General features: G+C 41.5%; 2 protein-coding genes across 2 annotated transcripts; one reads left to right on the top strand and one right to left on the bottom strand.

Moving 5' to 3' along the window:
- The first annotated feature begins 1,858 nt into the window (after positions 1-1,858).
- On the top strand, positions 1,859-4,596 carry mrpl18 (mitochondrial ribosomal protein L18). The gene is made up of 4 exons (XM_072663711.1): positions 1,859-2,068; positions 3,582-3,744; positions 3,965-4,199; positions 4,452-4,596. The coding sequence occupies exons 1-4, from the start codon at positions 2,011-2,013 to the stop codon at positions 4,521-4,523; spliced, it is 528 nt and encodes a 175-aa protein (XP_072519812.1). The 5' UTR covers positions 1,859-2,010; the 3' UTR covers positions 4,524-4,596.
- Positions 4,597-7,831: 3,235 nt separating this feature from the next.
- ssh3 (slingshot protein phosphatase 3) lies at positions 7,832-26,888 on the bottom strand. The gene is made up of 16 exons (XM_072663216.1): positions 26,706-26,888; positions 24,467-24,613; positions 20,559-20,596; positions 19,475-19,649; positions 19,247-19,362; positions 18,476-18,544; positions 17,801-17,866; positions 16,456-16,729; positions 15,505-15,633; positions 14,514-14,560; positions 14,267-14,413; positions 13,054-13,254; positions 12,620-12,791; positions 12,344-12,436; positions 11,900-11,995; positions 7,832-11,423 (listed from the first exon to the last, which is right to left on the bottom strand). The coding sequence occupies exons 2-16, from the start codon at positions 24,512-24,514 to the stop codon at positions 11,250-11,252; spliced, it is 1,845 nt and encodes a 614-aa protein (XP_072519317.1). The 5' UTR covers positions 24,515-24,613; positions 26,706-26,888; the 3' UTR covers positions 7,832-11,249.
- Positions 26,889-26,980: the final 92 nt, after the last annotated feature.

The raw sequence follows: 26,980 nt of genomic DNA, 5'->3' as shown, positions 1-26,980 counted from the left end.
TGTGTAGACGATGGCGGGGGTGAAAATACATACACACACACACACACACACACACAGACACACACACACACACACACCTCCATCTCTCAGATAAGGGTGAATTAAGCAGCACACTGTTTCACCAATTGCAACTACTTGGGATTCCACAGCAACAACATAGCATCACCAAAGCGATTACCTAGAATACCATAGCAACCATATGGTCTTTCACAGAAACAACCTAGCATTATCATAGCTACCACCTAGGAGCACCATAATAGCAACCTAGCAACAACGACCTGGGACACCACAACAACGATCAGGCATCACCAGAGCAACTACCTAAGATAACGTAGCAACAACATAGCAACAACATAGAAAGCACCTAGCAACACCACAGCAGTGCTCTAGCAGCACAGTAGTAACGACTTACTACTGGACTCAAGTCAAAACAACCCTGCATCACCACAGCAACCACCTAGCAACACCACAGTGACCATATTTCAACACCATATTAACCACTTGGGATTCCCCAGCAATAACATAGCATTGCCAAAGCAATCACCTGGGGTGGCATAGCAACCAAATAGCAACAACATAGCAACCACCTAGCAACATCATAGCAGTGACCTAGCAGCACGATAGCAATGACCAGGGACTCCACAGTAACCCTACATCACCATAGCAACCAACTAGCAACACCACAGTAACCATATTTCAACACCATATTAACCATTTGGGATTCCCCAGCAATAACATAGCACTGCCAACACAATCACCTAGGATACCATTTGGATACCATAGCAACCACCTGGCAGCACCATAGCAGTGAAATATCAGCACAACAGCAATGACCAAGGACTGGTCACGCTATCAATGACACAGAAACCCTGCATCACCATAGCAACCACCTGTGACACCATAGAAACCACCAAATGATATTGTAACACCCTATCAACCACCTGGTAGTGAGGAACGAGGAATGTATTTAAAGCAACAGCTGGATTAGGTTCCTGAACAGCTGCAGACAGCAGGAGCAGGTCCTCTCTGTGCTGATATTAAAGCGTGGAGGGAGAACACTGGTCAGCGTCCGCGGTGCTTCAGCTTTTCTGGACAAATTGCGGCTTTAATTTTTAAACGCTGGCTGTTTTTGCTGAAAGCTGGGATCTGTGAGCCGCTGGCTTTATCTCAGAGCACAGCCTCCTCAACACTGCTGCTGCTACACTGCAACACAGACATGGTGGAGGCCAGTCAGGCAGAGCCACATCCAGCCACACTAATGTCCAGGGATGACCCCGTTTTCATGTTGCATTCAGACATTTACTGTAAGTGAATGTAAAGGGGAGCTCCACCAAATCTGCTAAATTTCCCCTTAAACAAAGAAAGGGGGGGGGGGGGGGGGGGGGGTTCTACAGAAACCTACAGAGCCTGAATTGTTCACATCCAGACGTCTGAAGCTCTACTAAAAGCTCCTCACAGAAAGTTCTTCACCTAATGGTGATGAAGACGCTGCCTGATGCCTGAGACACTGTTCTACCAGAGTTCTGAGAAGATTTGTGACCTAAAATGTGCCTTTATAACACATTAATGGTAAAGGGGAACTGCTGGGTAATTTGTTCAGATTTACCAACATAAGTTATAATGATTTTGTTTAGTTAAATGTAAGTTAATTTAATTTAATTTAATTTAATTTAATTTAATTATTTTATTTAAAAAAGGCAGATGAAAAAAACATGGATTTATCATAATAAACGAGTCTCTTGTAAATATTAAAAAAAATCACTACTAATTTTAAATATTTAATATTAAATACTAATAAATAAAGAGGCGGAACGTTTGTGAAGCAAGCGGCGCTGCCACACGGACATGTTGAGGGGCACGCTCCTCTGAAAATGGCTGCGCTGTGTGGGCTGTGTGTGTCAGCCTGACTCGGGTCGCTTTAGGAGCAGAACTAATATACAGCAGCTTATTATTCATATTATTAACATTATTAATTATTAGCTATTAAAGCGACTGAGGGAACAGTGTGTTATGGCGCTCGTGGCCGCGCTGCTGCGGAGAGTCCGGCTGGAGAGCGGCTGGAGGAGAGGTGAGGGACGCGGAGGGGACTTTTATTATGAAATCCGCTTTAGATTTATTAGATATTTATTTTACTGCTGTTTTATTTTTTTATTTTATTTTATTATTTTGTATGAAAGAGCTGATTTATGATAATTTAGTGCTGAGAGAGGAGACTTAAATTGTTCAATTCGATTAAAAATATAAACACCTGTATACCTGTGTACCTGTATGTAGGGCTGGGTGATGTGGTAAAAATCCTATATCACGATATTTAAAGTTTTTTTTTTTCGTGATACACGATATTTATCACGATACATGTAACCACAGACTAAACACATCAGTACCAGATTCTTATAATCTACTGTTCAGATCCTCTCTGTACTGAATACACTGATTTATACTCTATAACACCTGCTGCTCTTCATCTAATGAACCCTTCAGTCTAATCACACTGTTAGTAATGAAACCTGCAGCTGATCAGTGTTTATTATATATCTATATGCTTAGAAAAGCTTATTATTATCACATTAATACCCATCACAACATAATTTATCACGATACGATAAATATCATCATATCGCCCAGCTCTGCCTGTATGTATCGTTACTATTCTACAGACTGGAGTAGAACACTGGACACTAGCTGTGAATATGAATGCACTGAAATGCCTGTAGGTATGGATCAGGTAAATACTCTACAGCAGGACGGGCAGTGGTGGCTCAGCGGTTAGAGCGCCGGGATATCAATAACAGGGTTGTGGGTTCGATTCCCGGGCTCGGCAAGCTGCCACTGTTGGGCCCTTGAGCAAGGCCCTTTACCCTCTCTGCTCCCCGGGCGCTGGAGTTGGCTGCCCACCGCTCTGGGAGGACACATTTCACTGTACAGTGACAAATACGTGCACCTTTTTACCTTTTATTAATAACCTAAATACACAGAAATAAATATATTAATAATATATATATATATATATATATATATATATATATATATATATATATGTGTGTGTGTGTATGTATGTATAGTTAGTAAATATACACATAATAAACAGAAATGACAGGGTCCTGTAGAAAGGAACTCTGCTATATGCAAGTAAATAAGACAAAAAAGATTACCTGGGTGAAAAAATAAATAAAATAAAATAATATATATATATATAGTGTGTGTTTGTGTGTGTGTGTGAAAAAGTGACATTATGCCAGCTGTATTGAAATACACTGTGAACATGTTGCTCATTTAAAAGATTCTTTGTCTAGTTTAGTAGTGGTTCCTCTTAATGATGAAAAATATTTATTTATATACTTATTTAAGGAACCATTTCAATGTGTTAAAAAGGGTTCCACTCTTGTTATAGAGTCAAATAACCCATTTCCAGAAAAATAAATAGATAAATAAATTATACCTACATATATGTATATCTCATTTGTAGTTTGAGTCTATAGCTGTAAGGGAGGAGCATATGCCTACATTTAAATATGCATTATCATCCTCCTCATTGGAATCTGTCGATTCCTGTCTATCCATCCATCCATCTGTCTCCTCAGCTCGCAGTCTGACTCAGACGGCCCCTAAGCCTGAGGTGAACCACAATGAAGAGATCAGCAAGACGTTTGTTAACCGAAACCCCAGGAACCTGGAACAGATGGCCCTCGCCGTGAAGGACAGAGGATGGGGCACCACCTGGCCCCTTAAACAGTACTACCACAGGTGTGTGTGAGCTCGGATGGCTTCACTCTGCACTCAAGCAGTCGCTCTTCACACCTGGAGGGTGTTTCGCAAAGCAGGAATCACGCGTTAGACCAGTTTAGCCTAGCTTTAGATAACCTAAGCTTAAAGTCAAGCCGTTAGGGGAAGACCAGAGAGACATTAACCCTTTGTTTAACAATCTGTGATCAAACTGACCCCTGGACCCCCCTCTTCCCCTCAGGTTGGTGTTCCGGCGCTCGCAGAAGCACGTTTTCGCCGAGGTTCTCTCGCGCGACTCTAACGTGCCCGTGCTCACTTGCTCAACGCAGGAGTGGGCGATGAAGAAGAATCTGTGCTCCACCCAGTCTGTGTCCGCGTGTCGCGCTGTGGGGGAGGTCCTGGCCCAGCGGTGCCGTGAGGCCGGGATCACACACCTCTTTTACCGCGAAGTACCGTCGACCTTCCGCACCGAGGGGGTGAGTTCACACTTCAGAGAGAAAGGAGATGACGGGGGACAGTCCACACAAAATAACACTGTAGATTATTATTATTAATTATCTGTAAATAATCTGTAATTAATATTGTTATTGCTTTTTTATTATTTATATTGTGTATATAGTGTAATTTATCTACGATTTTGCATCTGAGTGTCTTGCTATCCTGCTCCGACACTGGATTATCTTATCAACTGTGTTCTATTTAACTCCTGTTCATTCTCTCCGTTGCAGGTCCAGACCTTTTGGACAGCCATGAAAGAGGGGGGTGTAGTCCTCAGCGAACCCCGGCGCAAATTTGTATAACACGTTTATTTTTCTTCCTGTCTTTCCTTTTGTAATTTACCTGAACTTCCGAATAAACGTCTGTGTAACCAAACCTGTTTTCACTCACCCGGGTTTGACCTGGTCACTTTATGCGACTAGTATCTGGACTGTATGCTGATAGGATTGCAGACACAGGTCGTCAGATGCGTTCCCGTTTAGTCAGACTAAAATCTGAAATTTTGCTATTTTACAGGCCGTCGTGAGTTTCTTCAAACTTGGGGGAAGGTGCAGCTTCGACAGTTTGTTTGCAGGTGGGGGTGGGGGGTTTGGATGCGTGCCTCGGCCGCATCCAGATCATTGATCCTGTCGTGAACGGGGTCTTTACGTAAAATCACATTTTTACTCACCTGTTGAAGCCTGTGATTACATGCGCACTCGTCCCCCTGAAAGCCTTGTCACACTTAATATAATGACTACAAAACCCCCATAAATGTAATAATGTTCATGTGTTTTGGTCAAATATTGTAATAAAACCTAACACTCTAATAACTTACAAAATAATGTAATAAAGGGTCTTCTCTTTTCCTCTTTTAACAATAATTTAAAACAAATTTCATTTGATAAGTTTGATACTAGCCAAGTATTACAACCTGAAAAGAAAAAAAAATTATTAATTTATTTGTTATTGGGATTTTTTTTCAGGTTGTAATACTTTGCTATTATCAAATTTATTGTTTATTGTTATTTATTTGTATAGCTTTTTACAACTAGAGTTGTCACAGAGCAGCTTTACACAATCAGTAATTAGTAAAAAGACAACATATCAACAACATAAGAGGTTTTTCATGTCTTAAGACCCCCAGTGAGCAGCCAAAGACCACCGTATTGAGTTTAACAGTTTTGACTGAATAAAATGTATTTCTGGGGTTGTAATTATTGGGAAAATTAATAACTTCTCAGGGCCTCAATTTAATTATTCATTTAGTTGTTTTTTTTTAAAGTTTTTTCTCATCAACAGTGGAGCAGTATTTTTAAATGGTCTGGAGAACCTGAGAATGTTATGTTAACTTTAATGTCAGGTTAAAGTTAATATGGATTAATATTTGAGCAAAATCATAGATTATTCTAATTTGACTGTTTTCATACTGAAAAGTTGCTGTAAAAAATGTTAATACAATGTAAATCGTGTTAATTTCCAAAATGAAAGGAACACACTATTTTAGTTTAGCTCCATTCACCCCCATTCTCCGAGGACTCGCTCGCGGGCTCCCTCTGGCATCTGGCAGTCATGTCTTGAGACAACTGGGAGAATGGGGAAGTAGCCTGGCTCTCCCTAACCTGCCACTGGTGGTACATCGGTCTGTTGGAAAGATCTTGAGATCATTTCATTAGTTGCAAAGCCTTGAATTTATTAGACAAGGCGCTGAAGCTTCTTCCCATTTATTTCTATATTTTTATTTTTAATATTTGTACTATTTATTTAATAAATTAATTATTTAATTGTCCTGTACTATGGTAACACACAATCTCAGTCCTACACTTATCAGATCAGCCCGTGTGTTTTTCTTGGTCTATGTCGGGTATTAAACACTGACCGTTTTAGCCATTTCATTATAACCAATTATAACCACCAACAGCCCAGAGTTTATTACCTACTAATACCACACACACACACACACACACACACACACACACACACTCCCAATAATTTGTACTTTAATCATTTAAGCCTCAACAAATGAACCAAAGCTTTTATAGTTTCAATAAATCCATATATTTATTATTAGTTTGTACAGCAATGAAGGCAATCAATAAAATTGGAAAAGGTACAGTTCCAGATCGAGAAGATAAATAGAAAGAAAGAAAATTAGGACCAGCAACCATTACTTGATCTTTAAAAGGAGCTCTCCGAAAGGCTCCCACAATGCTCATAAAAACAGCATCAGGATATTATTACATATGGCACAACATCTGCATTATTTACATCTGGAATCGCCCCCGCGGGAAGGCCGAGACATCAGACGGACGTTTTCCACTTCAACATACTGTAGAGATTCATAGAGGTCAGGCCTTCTTTTCCTTTAGGTTCTAGATATCAGCCGGGCAAGCGTGAGGAACAATCTCCCAACATACAGAATCAGTATCTTGGATTTCACGATGGCGAGTTTCGAGACAGTCCAACTACACTGCACAAACGGGTTCTAGGTTTTTTCATAGCACCAAAAAGAGTTCCATTACTGTTGGGAGTTAAATGTGCACTTTTCAGCACCATGTAGAAACCTTAGAACCTGCACTGCATTTAGAACGCATCTCTCAATACAGTTACCTAGTGGATGTTGTACCCCACACGTTCTACATAGAACCTATATACACAGAGCAACTCAAAAGAACCATGAGAACGTTTAAAAATGGTTCTTCTCCATGTTCGGGTTCTCTGAAGAATGCCTCTTGTAAAGAGTTCCACCGTTGTTCCCCTTTTTGCTTGGCCATCCAACACTACTTTTGGTACCAAGTACCTCACACTTACCGGGTTAATATCTAGAACGTGCTAGAACACGCAGCTTTGTTCTCTTTTAGGAAACACCTGCTGGCGTTACATTAGACACTGCATGGGTTTACTTTGGTTTGATTACTATCTAGAGGGATTGGTTCTGCCGGGTCTGCCCATCTGCTTCAGCGTCCTTAACTAAGACCCTTCCTGACCAGCATGTTTTCTGACCACAGCAGAAACACTGTATTGCCACACACACACACACACACACACACACCCACACCCACACACCCACACACCAGAGTGACATGCTTGGTCATAAAGGCAGGCGGACAGCACATGAAGCATGCACAAGGTCCAACACTCACACTCAAATCACACACTCCGTCAACAGACAGTACCAGCGTGAGGGTTGGGCACACCTGAGTGAAGACCTCATATAAAGGCTTTCCTCCAAAAGTATCCAGACACCCTGTTTAATGAGGGAGCTCAGTTTTCAATAAGGTCACAGTAAGGTCACTGTGCCCAATACCGAGTGTGGGCTAGTGGGCAGTCTCTGGCATGATGATGGAGCTCCATCAATATCTCTGGGATGAGTTCAAGAGGCAAAACTATCATCCAGCATCACAAACAGGCCGCACTGAATGAGTACAATCAAAAGGTTCCTCACAGCAATGTTCCAACATCTAGTGTAGAGCCTTTCCAGGAGAGTACAGGCTGCTCCTGCTGCAAAGGCCCTATTAAAACCCTTGATTTCTCAAGAAACACTGGAGGAGCAGGTGTCTCACTGAGGGCCAGGCCAGAGTCCTGGACAGGGATTAAGCCTAGTCTTGGACTATAGTGAGTTCTGAGTGGGGAAAAAAAAAAAGTTTAAGACTAGTATTGGGAAACATAGTTGGCACATAGTATATTTAAAAGAAAAAAAAGAAAGACTAATAATAATAATAATAAATAAAAGAAAGAAAATAATAAAAGAAATAATAATAATAATAATAATATAATTTGAATAATTGAAATAATAGAATTATAGAATAATAGATCTCTGATGATCCCAGATGGAAATTAAAGTCTAATAAAAAAAAGCTATTATTATTATTATTATTATTATTATTATTAAGTTTAAGACTAGTATTGGGAAACATAGTTGGCACATAGTATATGTAAAAGAAAAAATAAAATAAAATAATAATAATTTTATATATATATATATATATATATATATATATATATATATATTCATTCAGAATGCCTGGTAGTCCAAGACTAGACTTGATCCTGGTCTGTAAAAATAAAAATGAAACCCTTCATTATTCAGGTGCATCCAAACGTCCAGCTGGTCTGTATTCGTACAACTGGTCAAGACAATCCTTATACTGTATATAATATTTATATTACAAACAAACAAAACATTAAAACCTTTAAACATGTAATTTTGGTCCACCCTCCAAAACCAAAGGCACTGAGACAGTAGGATTGTGGGATACAAGGCAGAACTGATTCATCCAGTGGGTTAAATTATGGCACAATTGGAAATGAAAATACAAAAATAAAAATAATAAAAATTCCCACCACAGACCACTGAGGTCATGGGTCATTCTGTACGAGTCATCATTCTGATACTAGAGGCTCCGGGTCCGAGCTGAACTTCTCTCAAATGGATTAAACAGGGTTTAACCAAACCCCACTCACTTAGCCCTGCGTGTTTTTATAGTATTGACCCCTCAAAGGGGGTCAAAACATGGATCTCCATCCTACAAGCTAAGCTAACACTCCTGCGCACTGAAGTGACGTTGCACGCTCGTCGTAAATCGACTATTAAACTCTATTTAACATAGAGCTGGGCGATACGGATCAAATTTGATATCACGATATTTAAAACAGCGTAACAGTTTTAAAAACTGCCACCGAATACTCTCCCATACTGAGTACCCTGATTCTTACTCAAAATATGCTTCAGACTGATTACACTCTCTGTAATGAAACGTGCGGACGGTATCCACGATACGCTCATAAAAGAATACAGCGCACCACGATAACTTACAAAATTTATCACGATATGATAAAATATCGTAATAGTTTAAGTAAAACATTACTAGACACCGAGTGAACTCCACTGCTGTCAAACACTCTTAACTGACCTCATTAGAACACGTCTGCTGGCTTGTTTGGGGTATTTTGGAGAGGTCAGTCTTGTCTGCTCAGCTGTTAGTTTAGCAAATGATCGCCTGATTTTGACTCAATTAACTGATCTCATAATTCAGAAGCTCTGAAACGCGGCTTTGAGACGCAGTGATTTCGAAAACCTTGTTACTAATTAAAAGAGACCCAGAGCTCCTGAGATCAGCGTGCGGTCAACTGTTCATCCACAGTCTGGACGAACCACCACACAGACTCGTCATCAGGGGTCGCCTCCCAAACAGGACAGAAGATAAAAGTCTCATAAACACAAAGTTAAGCAGAGAAAGGTTCTGAAGCCCAGCCACAGCGGCGACGCTCTGCGCAGTAGTACGAACGCTTCAGGTGTGAAACTTGATCAAAGAGATCGTCTAAGCGACCGCCTCCACATCAAAGCTCAGAAAAGCATGTAGTCATCATCCCAAAAGTGGCAGCATAGAGCTTCACAGTTACAGGAAAGGGAATAAGTCGATTGTAGTAGACGTATTGCATAGAATTAAAAACACAGTACATGATTTAAAAATCTGAAGAAACAAAAAAGCACAATAGTAATAATAATAATAATAATAATAATAATAATAATAATAATACAGGGCCAGAGAACGCTCTGATCACTAAATATTTTATAATACTGCATTAAAATCAGTGAGGTGTGACAGTATGGCTCAGGCTGTGTGCGCTCACGTGTGTGGGTGCATGCATGATTGTGTTTCCAAGCTAGAGGTGGGCAATGTGATTTTTTTTTTTTTTAATGAGATCGTCACAATACACTTTACTGAGCTTATAGTGGATGTAGTCCATACTTGTTGGCACGAGACACACACATTATATATATATATATATATATATATATATATATATATATAGACCACCCTACATGATTATTTTCTCTGGTTTTACTATTTATGTTTAGAGAAATTAACATTTGTGTTGTATTTCATAAACCATAATTCTAATGTAAAGTTATTATTATTCAGATTTAATCACAGTACTAATATCTGAACTTTGAGAGCATTCAGAAATCACTATGGTGAAATAACCTTGATGGCCAATCACAGCTCTCATGTCTCAGCACTCTCTCCACTAGTCTTTCATATTGCTGTTGGGACTTTATGCCGTTCATAGTCTGCATATTCAGATAACTGTTTAATGAAAAGCCTGGAATAAAAAGGCTGTTGAAAACAGAGATGCAGATTTAAGAAGAAAAATAATAATCTCAAATATCATGTAAGTAAACAAATCTTTGCCATTTTTCTATTTATTTGCTGAATTTAATACATTGCAGGGAAAAAATGACATTAAATGTTGTGTAAATGCCATATTTCACAGTACTTATGTTTTTATATTAAATTAATCAAATAACCAGTAAATGTGTATTACAATGTGTAGAAGTGTTTACTGTGCATTTTCAATGATAGTCAACAGTTACACTGAATTTGACCAAAAGTGCCCAAACTAAATAAGTCACAATACTTTGTAAAATGTATTATATGTTTAATTTAATCAAATTAAAGGAAGAAGTAGAGCATTTAAAAAAAATAATAAAAACTGAGTTAAATGTTTTATTTAACACTGCACTAAATCTGACCAGTTGTGCTCTGTAATGGACCGCTGGGTCAGCGCTCCAGACAAGTCCGGACAATATCCACAGTACACTCAGATAAAGGGTACTGCGACGCGCACGTCACCCACTCCTAGCGATCAGACCCCGGTTCCTCACCCCCAAAATCAAAGTGTCCTGCAGGTAGAGCAAATCTACCGCAGTGTGTTTGTATGTGTGTGTGTGTGTGTGTGTGTGTGTGTGTGTGTGTGTGTTCTGCTTTGTAATCACATTCAGTGTGTGTGAACTGCATTGACCTGCGGAGACGGTTAGTAATCGCAGTGAAAAAGTGTGTAGGTGGCCCAAATCTCTCCGAACCTGAACTAATCAAGCTTAAGACTGTCCATCACGGTTCCATTATTAATATTAAAATTAAACTGATAAAGATAAAACTGTGCATCATGAAGAGTACTGGTTCCCTCTCGTTCACTCCCACACCCTCTCCCCCGGGCCCGCAGTGTCTCTGTTCCTCTGCTCCTCCTACCGTTCCTCCTCCTCCTTAGCCGCTGTTGGCTCCTCCGGTCTGCTCAGTCGGCTCTTCGGGTTGGCCCTGGTTTCGGCTCAGGCTGCTCGGCTCTGGAGAAACGTCCACGTGCGCTCGCTGGTAAGTTAAGGCTCGTCGTTTGTGGCTCCGTCTGCGCTGTGCTGGCGATCGCCTCTGGGTGGCAGCACTCTGAATCAACAGAGCAGTTCGGTGAAAAGTCAAGAGTACCAGGATGGATCACGGATCTCGGATACAGCTGATCAGTCCAGACATGTCTGAGATTATATATATGTCTGAGATTATATATACACATATATATATATATATATATATATATATATAAATAAAGATGCGCTTCTTTAGTTATGCTATGCTAATGCTGCTAACAAACACTGGACTTGGACTGTCACCAATCTCATCTCTCCAAAATACATTTTGGACACTGCATAAGCCAGCTATATTGGGCCACACCGTGTTCTACACCACACTGGTTGTGTTTTAAGGGACGGCTTGAGAAGAGTGTATTGGAGTGTATCGCTCAAGGGGAGACTGGTGACGGTCCGAGTGCAGCGTTTGTTAGCAATGCTAGCCTCTCATCTCCCGCTATAAGCTAAAGAAGCAGTGAATTAATGGAGGTAAATGTGTACGATCAGAAGTGGTGGTACCTCTTTATCACTCAGTCGCTCCTCATCATCCAGCTGGATGGACTGCATGAGAGAAAACAGGTCCATCCTACCACTTCTGCTGGGACTCGGACACACCTGAGAGAGAGAGCAATTATAATAATGAAATAGGCTTTTTTTTATACTGTGGCTTTAAGATTGATGTATGCGAGTGGGCGGGGCTAACCCACTGTATGCTGAATAAGCGGATATATTTTGTGACGTATTAAAAAAGTTTTCCTTTCGGATCTGGACTAAACGGACTGAAGGCTTCTGAAAATGCGCCGGATTTCCTACTACACTCAAACTCACAGATTTTAATGACCCTGGAAAATTTGGTTTTCCATGACACTGCCCCTTTAAGACGAATGCGTCTCAGACGGGTGCAGTATTATTATATTATCAGCACATCAGACGGTATGATGTCAGGTCAGGTACAGTTCTGACCTTGTCGCTCTCCTGGATTGTAATTAAGGGGTTTGGTGAGACCGCCTCTCCCACGGCAGCATCAGGGATACTGCTGGACACCTCCTCAAACACCTGAGAGAGAGAGAGGGCGAGAGAGAGGGCGAGAGAGAGAGAGACTTTACTAAACCACTACTATTCTATAAGGTATTAATAAGTACAGTAATACCTGCACATTTAATAAATAACTAAAGCCAATAAACAAATTTACAATAAAAAAAAAAATACATAAATAAATAAAAAAAGCATCTTTTTTACGTCTTTTTCTTCCTCCTCAAAGCTCTCTTCCTCCTCTGGACTCTCTTCCTCTTCCTCTTCGTCATCTCCTTGCTCTCCCTCACTCTCTGCCTCCCGGTCCTTTTTCTTGGCGGCTCCCTGCTGGGACTCAGATTTAGACCTCCTCCTCCAGAGGGCGCTGTGGCGCTGTTTACTGCAGATGACGCAGGACAGAAACCCAGTCAGTGGCAGAGGCGGACCTCCTTCATCTTACTAGCGTCTAAAAGGGGTCTCAGTCTCTCAGTCAGGCCCAAGTATTGACCCTTTGATATTTAATTATTAATATTTTTAATTATAATAAAGACTTAAATGTAGCTCAAATAGTGTTGTGGAGAACATGGATGTGTATGTATCTGTGTGTGTGTGTGTGTGTGTGTGTGTGTGTGTGTGTGTGTGTGTGTGTGTGTGTGTCTAACCTGGCATTCAGGATTCCGCTATACGTGTGCAGCTGTCTAAGGAAGCCATCGTTGGGCTGGACGATTGGCCGGCGCTCTCGGACATGGTTGAGGGCGTAGTCTAAAGGCCAGCCCTGCTGCTTCATCAGGAATGCAATCACAGTGGATGCAGAGCGGGACACGCCCATTTTACAGTGAACCAATACCGCCTGCCCGCTCTTCCTGCATCACAAAACAGCAGAAAAACAAATCAGTGCTTGTTCTAGATAATACAGATCTAGAACTCTATGTTTGAAGTCATTTAGAGCATTTCTATTGGTCCATTCATCCAGAGTCATCTACACAGTGTACAGAAGCAGTTAAAACGGAGATACATGGTTTTTTTGGAGAGCAGTGATATAGTAGTCACTCTCATGCAAAAACCTTGTATTTCCAAAACAACAACTTTACAGTCAATGGAAGTCCTAATTCATTAATCCAATTCATTTTGGAGCATTTCTATTGGTCTATTCATCATCACATTATATAATAAAAAATATTAATATTAAATAACTGGCCGATTCACATCATGTCAAAAAGTGAAAAACAGCAAAAATGGAGATTTTTTTTGCGTGAAAGTGATATACATAATAATATAAATGTGTGTGTGTGTGAGAGTGTGTGTTTAACGTTTATGCCCATATATTATTTCCCATAACAGCAATAAAAAAAAATGCTGAAAAACATTAACTAATTAACTAATAAACTATTCAAGCCTTATTTGTTTATTTAATTATTTATTGCAGCCAAAGAACAGAGATCTGTATCCCTGAGGGCAGTGAGTACCCAGGGTGGGCTACATGGAGCAGGGGGTTCTGCTGGGTAGTGACAGGGGGAGGTTTTAAACAGTAAATGTGTGAATTAAAGCAGATTCTTGTGTTTATTGGGGTCAGATTGTGTACAAATATGGTTTTATTGTGAACAGCTGACGGTCGGCTGCGTCCAAAAACTTTACTGAAACGTCCTCTCCTAGATTCTGCTGATCTGTACTCATGTGGATCCATTAGCTAGTCAGCTCTGCCAGTAAAGTCACTGAGGCCATTAGATCCACATCAGTAGAAATAAGCAGAGCAGACAGGAAAGGAAGGGTCAGCAAAGGAATCTGGACAGTGGAGCTACACAATAGAACAGTGAATAGTGCGCCCCCTATTAGCATCTTGAGTACCTGCAGATGGAACGAAGTTGTGTGCTTTACCTTGCTTCATTAATGAACATGTAGGTGTTGTTCCAGTGTGAGAGAAGATCTGTTGCCTCTACATCATAAACTCTGACGTTCATGTAGGTGAAGGACTCTGGGAAGAAATTATCGATCTCCATGGTGACGTTCAGGATGTAGCCCACACTGCAAATTTGTAAACACACAGACTTTAGCTCAGTCGTTCAGACTCAAGAACTCCTCCTTTCCTCCAGTAAACTGACAGGTCCAGAAACAGTTAGCCTACTTGTTTTTCTGAAGCTCCTCAAAGTTAGCTGCGTTCCACTCAGAGCCCTTATAAACAAGAAGAAACAGGCCATTAGCAGAGTGGCAAACACAGAGCTAGTGTAGAGGGAGCCTACACACTTCTTATGATCCTATCATATTGAAAACACGGCTGCAAAAAAACAAAACAAAAAACAAACAAAAAAAAAACAACAACACACTAGAGGGCGCTAGAGAGAGTCATCAATGAATGGGAGTGAATGAAGCTAAAGGGCTAATAATGCTCATCCAAAAGGTATACATCAGCATTTTAGAGGGAAAATGAGCAAAAAAACAAAAACAAAACAAAAAACAACCACCCAAAAAAAAACAAAGAACGCATTAAAAGGATGTATAACAAAATCTCATTTTCTGATATATTTTATGCTGTTCTGCACTTAAATTGTAGTGCATTTTTTTGCTTTTTTCTTTTTATTTATACAAAAATCCCATATAATCTCATTCATTAGCGCCCTCTAGTGTCTGATTAACCCAGAAGAGTTTCAATTCTCCCCAGCAGGAAATGTTCAAATGTAGCAGGCACAGCAGGGCCATTGAGTAATTAATGTTCAAGTACATGCATGCAAAAAAAGACATCAATTACATATAAATAAATTAATAAAAAACAACAACAACAACAACAACAACAACATGCATAAAGCTTAATGCTGGCAGTTGTACACAGTTTGCCAGCTCTGTACAGCATGACAGCAAGCAGATTTCAGGGTGAGACACGGTCACTCAGTCTATTCAAGAGCTGTTTTTAAAGCAGACACATTCTTTTCAAGCAACCACAAGCAATTCTAAACCAAGACGGTTCCTCTTTTTGGACACCCTCCAACGCAACTGACCAACGTAACTCTCCAGCACCAGCATTTGTAGTCTAGCAGCACTGCCATGGATTCGGTTAGAAGTACTATTTTACTAATGGTTACATATCGAGCACTCGGCTGGTCAATATGTGAGCAACTTACCAGATAAAGGTGGTCTAATATTTTGGACGGTTTGTCCATCTGTGCCATGGTGACCATCATTTCATTGTCAATGTACTCTTTGTAGTTCTTCATATCCATGCCTATCCTGGCCTCCAGAGCAGATCGGACCTGTAGATACACACATGGTAAAGGTGATCAGCAAAGTCCTAATAGGAATGGCTGTTCACTCGCCGGCCATCTTTGCAGTGCCGCTGGGCACTCATGCCCATCCGGATGTCGGAATTTCCAACTTTCAGGAAATTTCAGCTGGACCGGTCAGGAGGGTCTCACCAACCCTCCTTTGAACCAAGTTCAAAATCCAAGATGGCCACAGCACACCTCAACAGTAACACCAGTGGTAGAGTTACACAGTTCACCCGTTTGGGTCTTATTAAATCAGACGTACACACAGTCCTGTCCAGCGTCCATCTGTGGACGTGTTCTATGGTGTTTGGATGCGCAGAATACTGAATAATGCGGACATGGCTAACCTGAGGCATTAAAAAGTGGGACATCTTTGGGGTTAGATTCACCATTAAACACCAGTAAAGGTTCGTCAAAGACTACAACGTCTTTAGTAACATCTTAACTAAATAAAATTTACTACATAAAACTAAATAAATTAATAACTCCTCATTTACAGCATCTCTGATCAGCCATAACATGACTGGCTGAAGGCTAATTCTCACACACATTCTCCTAAGAGTTCAGTCATCTCCAATAGTCTTGCTTACGAGGTTTCGGATGCTGCATGCCTCATGGTGAAATAAAATGACATAATTCGGGCTTTTCCCTCTAGTACAGATTACTGAACACCCCCCCACGTCTGAGGAGAGTATGCGAGGATTCAGGCCTGCACCTTGCTAATTAGCTGGGTATGCTTGCATTGCATGCTAGCTTGTAGCTATAGTGCAAAACTAATCAATAAAGACTTTAGGTCTGTATCTTCACCTGTTTGGAGGTGATGTTCTCCAGGTCTTCAGTCCTCATGATGTCCCTGAGCTGAGCTTTGATCTCCCTCTCCACGGACTCTCTCTCGGTGGAGTTGCCTTTGCTGGCCTTGCGCACTGACTCCAGGCCGGTCATCACCATCCACTCGTTCAAGCAGTGTTGGTCAGACTCCACGTGCTGCCGGTAGTGCTGCGCCCAGTCCAGCCCACAACCTGGGATGACGGCCCCCCGCACCGCTCGTTCACAGCAGCCATGCAGAGCCTGCAACACAGACCTTACACACACCCACATAGTATATAAATATCTACATGTATTACTAATAACACATAATAATAATAATAATAATAATAATAATAAAAAAACACCACCGCCCCAATGGCACATTCTGCCCACTGACTTGGTTGATTTGAGTTTGTTCTAAATGTTATATAGAGTTAATTACAGGTAGACGCTCTCACTGAACACTGACTTTATGTTTATTTGGGTTTAATCTAATGTTATATAGAGTTAATTACAGGTAGACACTCTCACTGACCACTGACTTTATGTTTATTTGGGTTTATTCTAATGTTATATAGAGTTAATTACAGGTAGACACTCTCACTGACCACTGACTTTATGTTTATTTGGGTTTATTCTAATGTTATATAGAGCTAATTACAGGTCGACACTCTCACTGACCACCGACTTTATGTTTATTTGGGTTTATTCTAATGTTATATAGAGCTAATTACAGGTCGACACTCTCACTGACCACCGACTTTCTGTTTATTTGGGTTTATTCTAATGTTATATAGAGTTAATTACAGGTAGACACTCTCACTGACCGCTGACTTTGTTTATTTGGGTTTATTCTAATGTTATATAGAGTTAATTACAGGTAGACACTCTCACTGACCGCTGACTTTATGTTTATTTGGGTTTATTCTAATGTTATATAGAGTTAATTACAGGTAGACACTCTCACTGACCACTGACTTTATGTTTATTTGGGTTTATTCTAATGTTATATAGAGTTAATTACAGGTAGACACTCTCACTGACCACTGACTTTATGTTTATTTGGGTTTATTCTAATGTTATATAGAGTTAATTACAGGTAGACACTCTCACTGACCACTGACTTTATGTTTATTTGGGTTTATTCTAATGTTATATAGAGTTAATTACAGGTAGACACTCTCACTGACCACTGACTATGTTTATTTGGGTTTATTCTAATGTTATATAGAGTTAATTACAGGTAAACTATCATAAGATGTGATCAAATCATATTGATTACAGTGAGGTTTAGATGTAAAGTGATTGGTTCCAGTCTACATTTGAGTCTGTCTGATAAACTCACCACATTGTCTGAATAGACACGGGTTTGAAGATCCTCGAGACTTCTGCAGATGTTACACTGAAGCCCCTGGAGAGAGAGAGAGAGCGAGCGAGAAGCGAAGTATAGTTTATTATTCAGAATGGAAAAGGGTACAGTACATCCAGATCATAAAAGAGCCTGTAAACAACAACAACAACAACCACAACAACCTATAGTAACTGCATAGTAACATGTAGCTGATTGGATGACAGTCCATTTAGTCATTTCATTTTAGCAGTTGTTAAATTTAATTCCTGCTATTCTTTCATCAATAGATTATTTTTGCAAATGCCTCTTTAACCTGTACCACAGCTGCTCTCCTGCAGTCCAGACCAGTTTCCTCCATTACAGCAACAAGAAGTAGGAGTGTGTGTAAATGTTAACAGATCATTTACAGGATTTACACAATTCTTTTGCACTAGTAGCTCAACCACGCTTTTCTAATAATATCTAATAACTCTTTACACAGGTTGGTTTTGCTCAGATAACTAGAACAAGGTCAGTGCAGCTCATCTAACGAAACAACCCCAACCCAAAAAAAACCCAACAAAAATAAAAAAAACACACTGATCAATAAACCTGGGAAGTAATAATAATAAAAATATGATAATAATAAAGTACTTTACAGAAGATGCTGCATAGAGTGATGCATCTTACCCATCCCCATCCAGATACACCTGTGTATCACTCCATATAGGCAAAACGAGGCCAATAGTGCACTGATCACTGAGAGAGAGAGAGAGAGAGAGAGAGAGAGAAAGAGAAAATGTTGAGTTATGGAGAATTTTATTACTAATTGGATTTTAAGCGAGTTTGATTTTGGGTCGGTTTTGGACCAGAAGCTCTGAGGTGTTGGACAGACAGTGAGGATCTAATCTCCTGAGCAAATTTCTGGCCGATGAGACGAGCCCTGCTAACAGAGCCGATTTTCTCACTATCACCACACTGTTCAGGAAGTAATACACAGCAAGTTACATAGCAACCACAGCGCACACATACACACACACACACACACACACATACACATACACATACACACACACACACACACACACACACACACACACACACACACACACACACACACGATAAGGACTAAAAGCAGAAGCCTTCAGAACTGATATACAGTTACTGTGCTGATGAACAGTAGTAGTACAGTAGTACTAGTTTTCAGTGTAAACAAATCTAACAAAACAGTAAAATGAAATAAGGTAATAAATAATAATAATAATAAATATATATATATATTATTATGTAATAATGAGGAAGAAGAAATAAATGTGATTGGTGTTGAATAAAGCAGTAGCCAGATATGCTGCATGTGTCCTGTAGCTGGTGGAAGGTTCATGAGTGCGCCATCTTTAAGGAGGCATTTCCACATTCCTGCAGGTATTACAAATAGTAACAATAATATTTAAAAAGTCTGACCTGTTGGTATCAGGGAAGTCCATGCCCAGCAGTAGACTCTCCTGTCTCCGACTGGACGTTGCAACTATAAGCAAATACCTCACCCGGACTGGACTTACAGACTCTAACCGGACAGCCTGAGAGAGACACACACTCATCTACAGTATCTGTATTAAAGGAGCAGTTCAGCAAAAATCACATTCCCCCCACACCCCTCAAAACATGCCTGGGGGCTGTGTATAGACTCACCAGTTTGACCGTGTCCTCTGGCCGCAGCAATGAAATCATGGCACGTAAATGGCGATGCTGTGTGTCTGAGGCTCCGCCCTCGAGTCCAGTGCTGGGACCTGGAGGGGGTGTGATTTCATGATGATCTCCTTCCTCTAGTAGAAGCACTGCCCCTTTAACCAGCGCAAAGCTTTCTCTGGGGGTGGGAGACAGTAATTCATTTTAATAAATTAAGTCTAGAGGATGCAGAAAAGGACCACATCCCTAAAAGACACACTTTACACATGCATTTCTGGACAAGCTGAGAGATACAGAACCAGCACTGAAAGGGGAGTCTTATTACGGGGTTTTACACTAATATGACTCAGGTTACAAAGCGTTACACAGTTCTACTCGCTTCTCCAGAGCTCCATAGTGCACTTAGCAGCGCTCCAAACCTAAAGTAGCAATGATAGAGAGGCTGTGGAGCATCACCATGATCCGGACAGGAAAATCTGTTTATCAGATTTTAGAAGTGCAGAAATTTTAGGTCAGGGTGCAGGTGTGCATCTGAGAACCTGCAGCCACACCAGCCCTCTGTGGAGAAGACTGGTGACCCTTGGCTTAGGTGATGTTGGACCACCGCACTAAAATATGTGCATTCTATTCATTTTACTGCATTCATCAGCCTGTAATGCTGATCCACACAGATCTAGAACCAATCTATCTACTGTAAACAGGTGCATGCATCACCATCCATGGATCTGCACATGAAGAGGAGCAGATTCTGGCCTCGTAAAGCTGATCATTTATGCCAATAACTAACACAGCCCAGCAGCTCACAGCGTACACTGTAATTATTCTAGGTGAAGCTGTGTTAGTCAGAGAGAACCACCAGCAAGAAATGACGAGTGTGTGTGTGAGGTACAGCTTCACTGGTTCAGAGGAGTTATCGGTTGGCAGCCAGTGGTGAGAAGAGCTCACTGAAGGTGAAATGAGGCTGAGAAAAACTGCACAGCTCAACTGTAATGTGCTGTACACACTGTCGGGGTGTGTGTGTGTGTTCGTGTGTGTGTGTTCATATGTAACAAATAGAGAACGCAAATAAACCATGATGACTGTTCACCTCTTCTGAAGTCTCCCTCTTCTTGGAATCCTTTCATCCTTTAAGGAAAAAAAAAAAAGTGTAAGACAATCAGTTAAAGCAGCTTTATGTGAGAATTGGTGGTTCTTGCTCCTGGGCTCCCCCTACAGTCAGGAAGAGTAATTAGTACACTGAACACCCCCCCCCCCCCAGAACAGGCTTTACATATTATGCATTTCTGGACAAGCTGAGAGATACAGAAGCATCACTGAAAGGTAGAGCAGTATGTGGGCTGAGGGGGTAGAGTAATACTACAGGATTTGACACTAATATGACTCTATGGGTTCTGCAGCGTTAAACAGCAGTTCTGGAGAGCGCCGTCCTGCTCGCTTCACCAGAGCTCCATAGTGCAGTTAGCAGCGCTCCGAGCCCGGAGTAGCACCGATAGAGACGCTGTTCTCCCTGATACAGTCAGTGGAGCTTCACCATGATCCTGAAGCTGCAGATTTAAGTAGAACTGATACAGTCAGTGGAGCTTCACCATGATCCTGAAGCTGCTGCTATTTTGAGGCAAAAATGCTCCATAACATAATGAAGAGAGCAGTAGCACAGAGAGAGAGAGAGAGAGCTAGCAAAAAAGAAAAGAGAGAGAGGCTATGGTTCAGCAGCACGCCGAGCGTGAACTAGCCTGAGGGTTGAGAAAGAAGGCAAGCTTGTGCAAAGCTGCTTCAGCAGGTCTCTTACTGCTCACTGTAAGATAAGACTGACTGATATGATCATTGAGAGGACGTGTAAAAGACTGCAGTATCACACTGCGCTGTGCGTTTTCCCCTAAAAACAAGTGATTTGTCTAACATGAGCTACTTTCTGCTGATACAGGACACTTCTGCTGTTCCAAACTCGGCTAGTGCGCCCCCTACAGGTTGAAAACGGGAAAAGGGGTTCTACATTGTACTGAAAATGGGTACACACTGTATATAACAATTGAAGAACCCTTGTTAGAACTGCAAGAGGTTCATTGTGGGGGAAAAAGGGGTTGTCCAGAAGTACATTGTCCAGAAAAAAGGGATACAACTTTAACTGTAGGGTTGTGGGTTCGATACACAGGTTTGGCAAGCGGTCACTGTTGGGCCTTGATCAAGGGCCCTTCACCCTCTCGATACGTGCACCTTTACCTTTTAGCTTTACTCCACCTCCTTATAGTAGTTAATTCTACTCTTGCCAATCATGTCTGGATTAACATGGAGCTGATGTCGCTTCACTGGGTTAAAATTAACACAACTGGACAGAAAGGGTGCCATAAGCCTGCCAGTGTAGTGCTGATAGACGCTGTGATGAGAGTCTAAGGAAGTCTGTCTGAAAGGAGATAGCCGAGAGAGAGAGAGAGAGAGAGAGAGAGAGAGAGAGAGAGAGAGAGAGAGAGAGAGACAGAGAGAGAGAGAGAGACAGAGAGAGAGAGAGAAACTAGAGATAGTAACATTACCTGTTACGCAACTGACATGTCGAGACAGAGGAAGGGAGAGAGAGAGAGAGGCCGAGCGAGCAAGAAGGAGTAGAGACATGCCAAAACCGCTCAGTTCCACTCAGTAAAGCCAGTAGCAAACAAGGAAAACACAACATCAAAGGCTGCTTTAACATCTGCCAAACAAAACCAACCCAGAGCCTGATCAAAACTAATCGTTATTCTTTTATGATTGGGTTCCCCATCGTTCAGAACAGCGTTTACAGCCCTGAAATATCCAACAACACTCAAAACCTCCTCAAAACAAGCCAATAACCTCCTCTGACCCCATCCACCAACAGAACGTATGGAATGGTGGTCCCGTGAGCACACCTACGCCCTCACCGTGGAGAGGAGCAAACAAGCGAGCGCACAGGCCGGGTAAAAATAGACGTTTTGCAGGAGAATGGAGTCACCTGATGTTTTGGTAAAGTGGGCGCATACCAGAGAAAAGTACCACATAATTACATTCAAGAAGGTGTGAAAGATAAAGACACGATGTGGACAAAAGTATTAGGACACCTGCTCATTTAACATTTCATCTGAAATCAAGGGTAGAGTTGATCCTGCTTTTGTCGGAGTAACTGTTTCTACTGTCCAGAGATTTTCTACTAGATTTTGGAGGAGAATTAGTGAGGTTAGTCAGGATGTTGGATGATGATGATGATTATGATCACCACGCCAACTCCTCAACTCATCCCAGAAGTACTGGATAGAGCTCCACCATCATACATCATTCCAGAGAACACACAGTTCTTCCACTGCTCCACAGCTCAATGCTGGGGGGCTTTATACCCCTCTAGCCCACGCCTGGTATTATAAGGCAGCATGGTGCCGATAGGGTCATGCTAATCTGCTCCAGAGAGTCCTATTCTATTGACCATACTTCTCCACAGGGACACACTAGACAAGCTGTGTGTGTGCATTTGCACATCTGTGTCAACAATGTGTGCAATTCATTAGAAGGGGTGTCCACAAACATTTGGACATATAGTGTTTATAAACAGAAAGCTAATTCGGAGGAAAAGGATTGAGGAAAGCAAGAAACAGAGGAAGGAACAAGGGTGCGAATGTTTACGGAAGGAGTGCGCTAGCACTTAGCATAAAACGTTAGTTCGAAAAATTAGTTAAAAAACAAACAAACAAACAAAAAAACCTAACAAAAACACCCGAATACAAAAGCTTACGTCTTCAGATATCAGTTACATTTGGGATAAGATGGAGAAAACTGGAGTTTGGTGTCTGAAGTTTGCTTCTTTAGCTTTGTTTAATGATTCATAAAACGCCTTTAAATCCTAAAATAAAGATTAATATTGTCCATTAATCTGTAACAGACTCTATTATGTGGTTTCTGACTGTTATCCATGAACACGCTATTTGCTAGCCATACTGTTGCTGCTGCTACTGTTGTTGTTGTAGTAGTTGTTAGCGATGCAGCTGTACTTTAGCCATGTTTATAGATAACAGTGCGTTATACAGTGTCAGAAACCGCACAAGCAAGTCTATTAGAGATTACTTAACACCTCTACAGGGTCTGAGAAGAGTGTGTGATGATTTAGGCCTGCAGTTAGCAGCATGCTAATTATAGTGGGCTAAATGATGGGCTGGCTACATTAGTCTCGAAGTGTTGGACACCAAACATGTCTTGGCTGACCGAGAACACTTGGGCTAAGCATAGAAAGCTGTGTATTTGATTTTTCACAGAACAAGATGTTGGCGTTAGCGATGTAGCCAATGTTTGTAGTAAGTAAGGGGTCGTAGTTTGATGCAGCTAGCAGTTAGCCTCGTCCATATGTTGAGCACAAGAAGCCATACACACCAGTTTACCTAAATACTGGATATACCAGCTCTAATCCAGTGGGCTTCAGCACATTATATAAAGATCAATATCTAGAATATTGGTAGAGAAAATATAGCCTAATAATTACTTTGTTAGTTGAAAATAATAATAATAAATAATACTTATATACACACACATACACATATACATACACACATATATATATATATATATATATATATATATGTGTGTGTGTATATATACCTAATTTTTAACCTAATCTTGATCTGCCACGTTTGTGGCTTTGGGTTGATTTCCAGACAATAATTTCTCAAGACTTTGGAAAAACAGAAAAACCAATAACATTACACACAATTATTTTTTATTATTATTATTATTATTATTATTATTATAATTAATTAATAATGAATACAGATATACTGTGTTACACTTCCCCTTTTACAGATACTCGCCTTTAAAATGCATGTCTCTGGTGTAGCACATCATGCATTAAAACTATTTTATTAATAATAATAATAATAATAATATTAATAACCCAAACATTTCATCATATTTTGATATTTTCCCCACTTATCCAACCCTGGAAAAAACTAGGGGGAATTAGGAGACACATTCCTGCTGAGTCAGGTATATGTATTGTAAACTCACTGTTGGGGTGCAAACAGACGGAGATCTATGCAGGGTCAGCAAAGCCATCCCACGGCCGTCCTCCTGCCTCAATCCCGGCGGACTTAGCAGAAAAGCTCACAGGAGCGGCGCTCAGTGGTGGTCAGGCTTATGAAGAAATTCAGATTCCTGTTCAGAGACGAGGTAAACAGACAGAGATTACTGCAGGAGGCTACAGCAACATATGACGCAACACAATAACGCTGCTCGCACCGCAGCAGGTGTAGTAACAGGAGATGATTAATGTTTGGATTTGTTGGGCTATTATACAGACCAGTCTGACCACTTCAGGCCCATCAAGAACCTGGAGCCAGCTTTGTTTATAGCAGCGGCCACTAACATTTCTCTTTCCTGGAGATCTAACAATTCAAGTGTTCCCACAGCCTCTTGTTGGGGCCACTTTATTAGAAACCCCTCCCTTCAAGCTTTAGCTGATGCACATTTGGTTTTATTAATTTCATTATTGGTCAGCCTTTGACCACAAACTTGTGTGAAGATATATGTGTGAAGACCAGCACCACATACACTACGCTGGTCAGTGGTGGCCTGTGGTCAGAAAGTGAATTTGGTAGACTGATCAAATAAGCAGCAACACATGGACTGTGGTCTGTACCTGCACCTAAACAGTGACCTAAATGAGCTCATAAATTGAGCAGATGCCCAAAGAAGGCGTTTCTGATAAAGTGTCCAGTGAATGAAAGCACAACCCAGGGGTTTCTGATAAAGTGGTCCAAGGTAGGTAGTGGCCAAACAGTATGAGTGTGTGTCCAAGGTAAGGGTTTCTAATAAAGTGGCCAATAAATTAGTGTATGCTAATAGTAGACGTTTCTGATAAAGTGGCCAGCGATCGGCCATCCAAAGTAAAGGTTTTAGATTAAACGGCCAGTGAGTGAATGCTCCAAGCAGGTGTTTCAAATAAAGTGGCCAATATGCGAATGCTCCAAGGTATGGCTTTGTGATAAAGTGTCCAGTGAATTAAAGTACAACTCAGGGGTTTCCGATAAAGTGGCCAATAAAAATCAATGTATACCAATAGCAGACATTTCTGATAAAGTGGCCAGCGATCGGATGTCCAAGGTAAAGGTTTTAGATTAAGCGGCCAGTGAGTGGATGCTCCAAGTAGGTGTTTCTAATAAAGTGGCCAATATGTGAATACCCAAGGTAGGGCTTTCTGATATAGTGTCCAGTGAATAAAAGTACAACCCAGGGGTTTCTGATAAAGTGGCCAGCGATTGGGCGTCCAAGGTAGAGGTTTCGGATTAAACGGCCAGGGAGCGGATGCTCCAAGTAGGTGTTTCTAATAAAGTGGCCAATATGTGAATACCCAAGGTAGGGCTTTCTGATATAGTGTCCAGTGAATGAAAGCACAACCCAGGGGTTTCTGATAAAGTGGCCAGCGATTGGGCGTCCAAGGTAGAGGTTTCGGATTAAACGGCCAGGGAGCGGATGCTCCAAGTAGGTGTTTCTAATAAAGTGGCCAATATGCGACTGCCCAAGGTAGTGCTTTCTGATACAGTGGCCTAATGAAACGGAGCTGATGTCCAGGGCAGACGTCTCTAAGAAAATAAAAGTAGTAGATGGGTGTTTATGATAAAGTGGCCAGTAAAATGGAAGTATGTGTTTCTAATTAACTGACCAATGAGTATTGATGGGTGCAGAAGGCAGGTCGGTGTCTCTGATAAGAATGGGATAATACATGGAATATATAAGCCAGCTTGATGACACCCAACAACAAGGTGGAGGAGCAGGAGCAGGAGGAGGAGGAATCAGCACATTGGACACGTAGACTGTCACACAGTGCAGAGCTGATGGCTGCCTGCCACATGCCGTTCATTCCTGTCTTATGGAGGCTCCAGAGGCTCGACCAGAGGCGCGAGCTTGTGTTAATAAGGGGGAGCAGCCGGAGAAACACCCCGACACGTCTGCCGTGTGATGCAGCGACACAGCGAGCTACTGGCCTGCAACGCAGCCAGTGACAGGGGCTGAGCACCGCCTGGTGTCGCGGATCTGCCCGAGGCTTTGCAGCGGTGTCTCGCCCCTGTACCAACACCCTGCTTCACGAGCGCGCGGCCGCGCACTGGGGTCTTCCTGCAGACGTGTAGAGGAGACCTGCAGACGTGTAGAGGAGACCTGCAGACGTGTAGAGGAGACCTGCAGACGTGTAGAGGCGCCAGTTCCTCAGGAAGGAAAAACGCAGAGGAATGAAAACAGTTCCGCTTACCTTCTCCAGAAGATCTCCTCCACCACCTCCTCCACCTCCTCCACCTCTCCTTCCACCACGACGGTAAGGGCTTAGGAGTTAGTCTCCTCTCCTCCAAGTTATTTGACTCCTTCTGCTGAAACTTCTGCCTGAGGTTGAAGCAGCCATTTAAAGGGGAGTGCAGCTCGTTTGAGGGAACCAGGAAGAAATGCTCCGCCGAGAAAAGTGAACATGCCCTTAAATGGAAGAGGCGGACCAGCCTGGGTTTGCCATTAAAGGGCCACAGCCCGCAGAGC

Source organism: Salminus brasiliensis, chromosome 19 (genome assembly GCF_030463535.1).
Source record: "Salminus brasiliensis chromosome 19, fSalBra1.hap2, whole genome shotgun sequence".
Classification (NCBI taxonomy): Eukaryota; Metazoa; Chordata; class Actinopteri; order Characiformes; family Bryconidae; genus Salminus; species Salminus brasiliensis.
The sequence above is the reverse complement of the archived record's forward strand: the minus strand, read 5'-3'. Positions and strand labels throughout refer to the sequence as shown.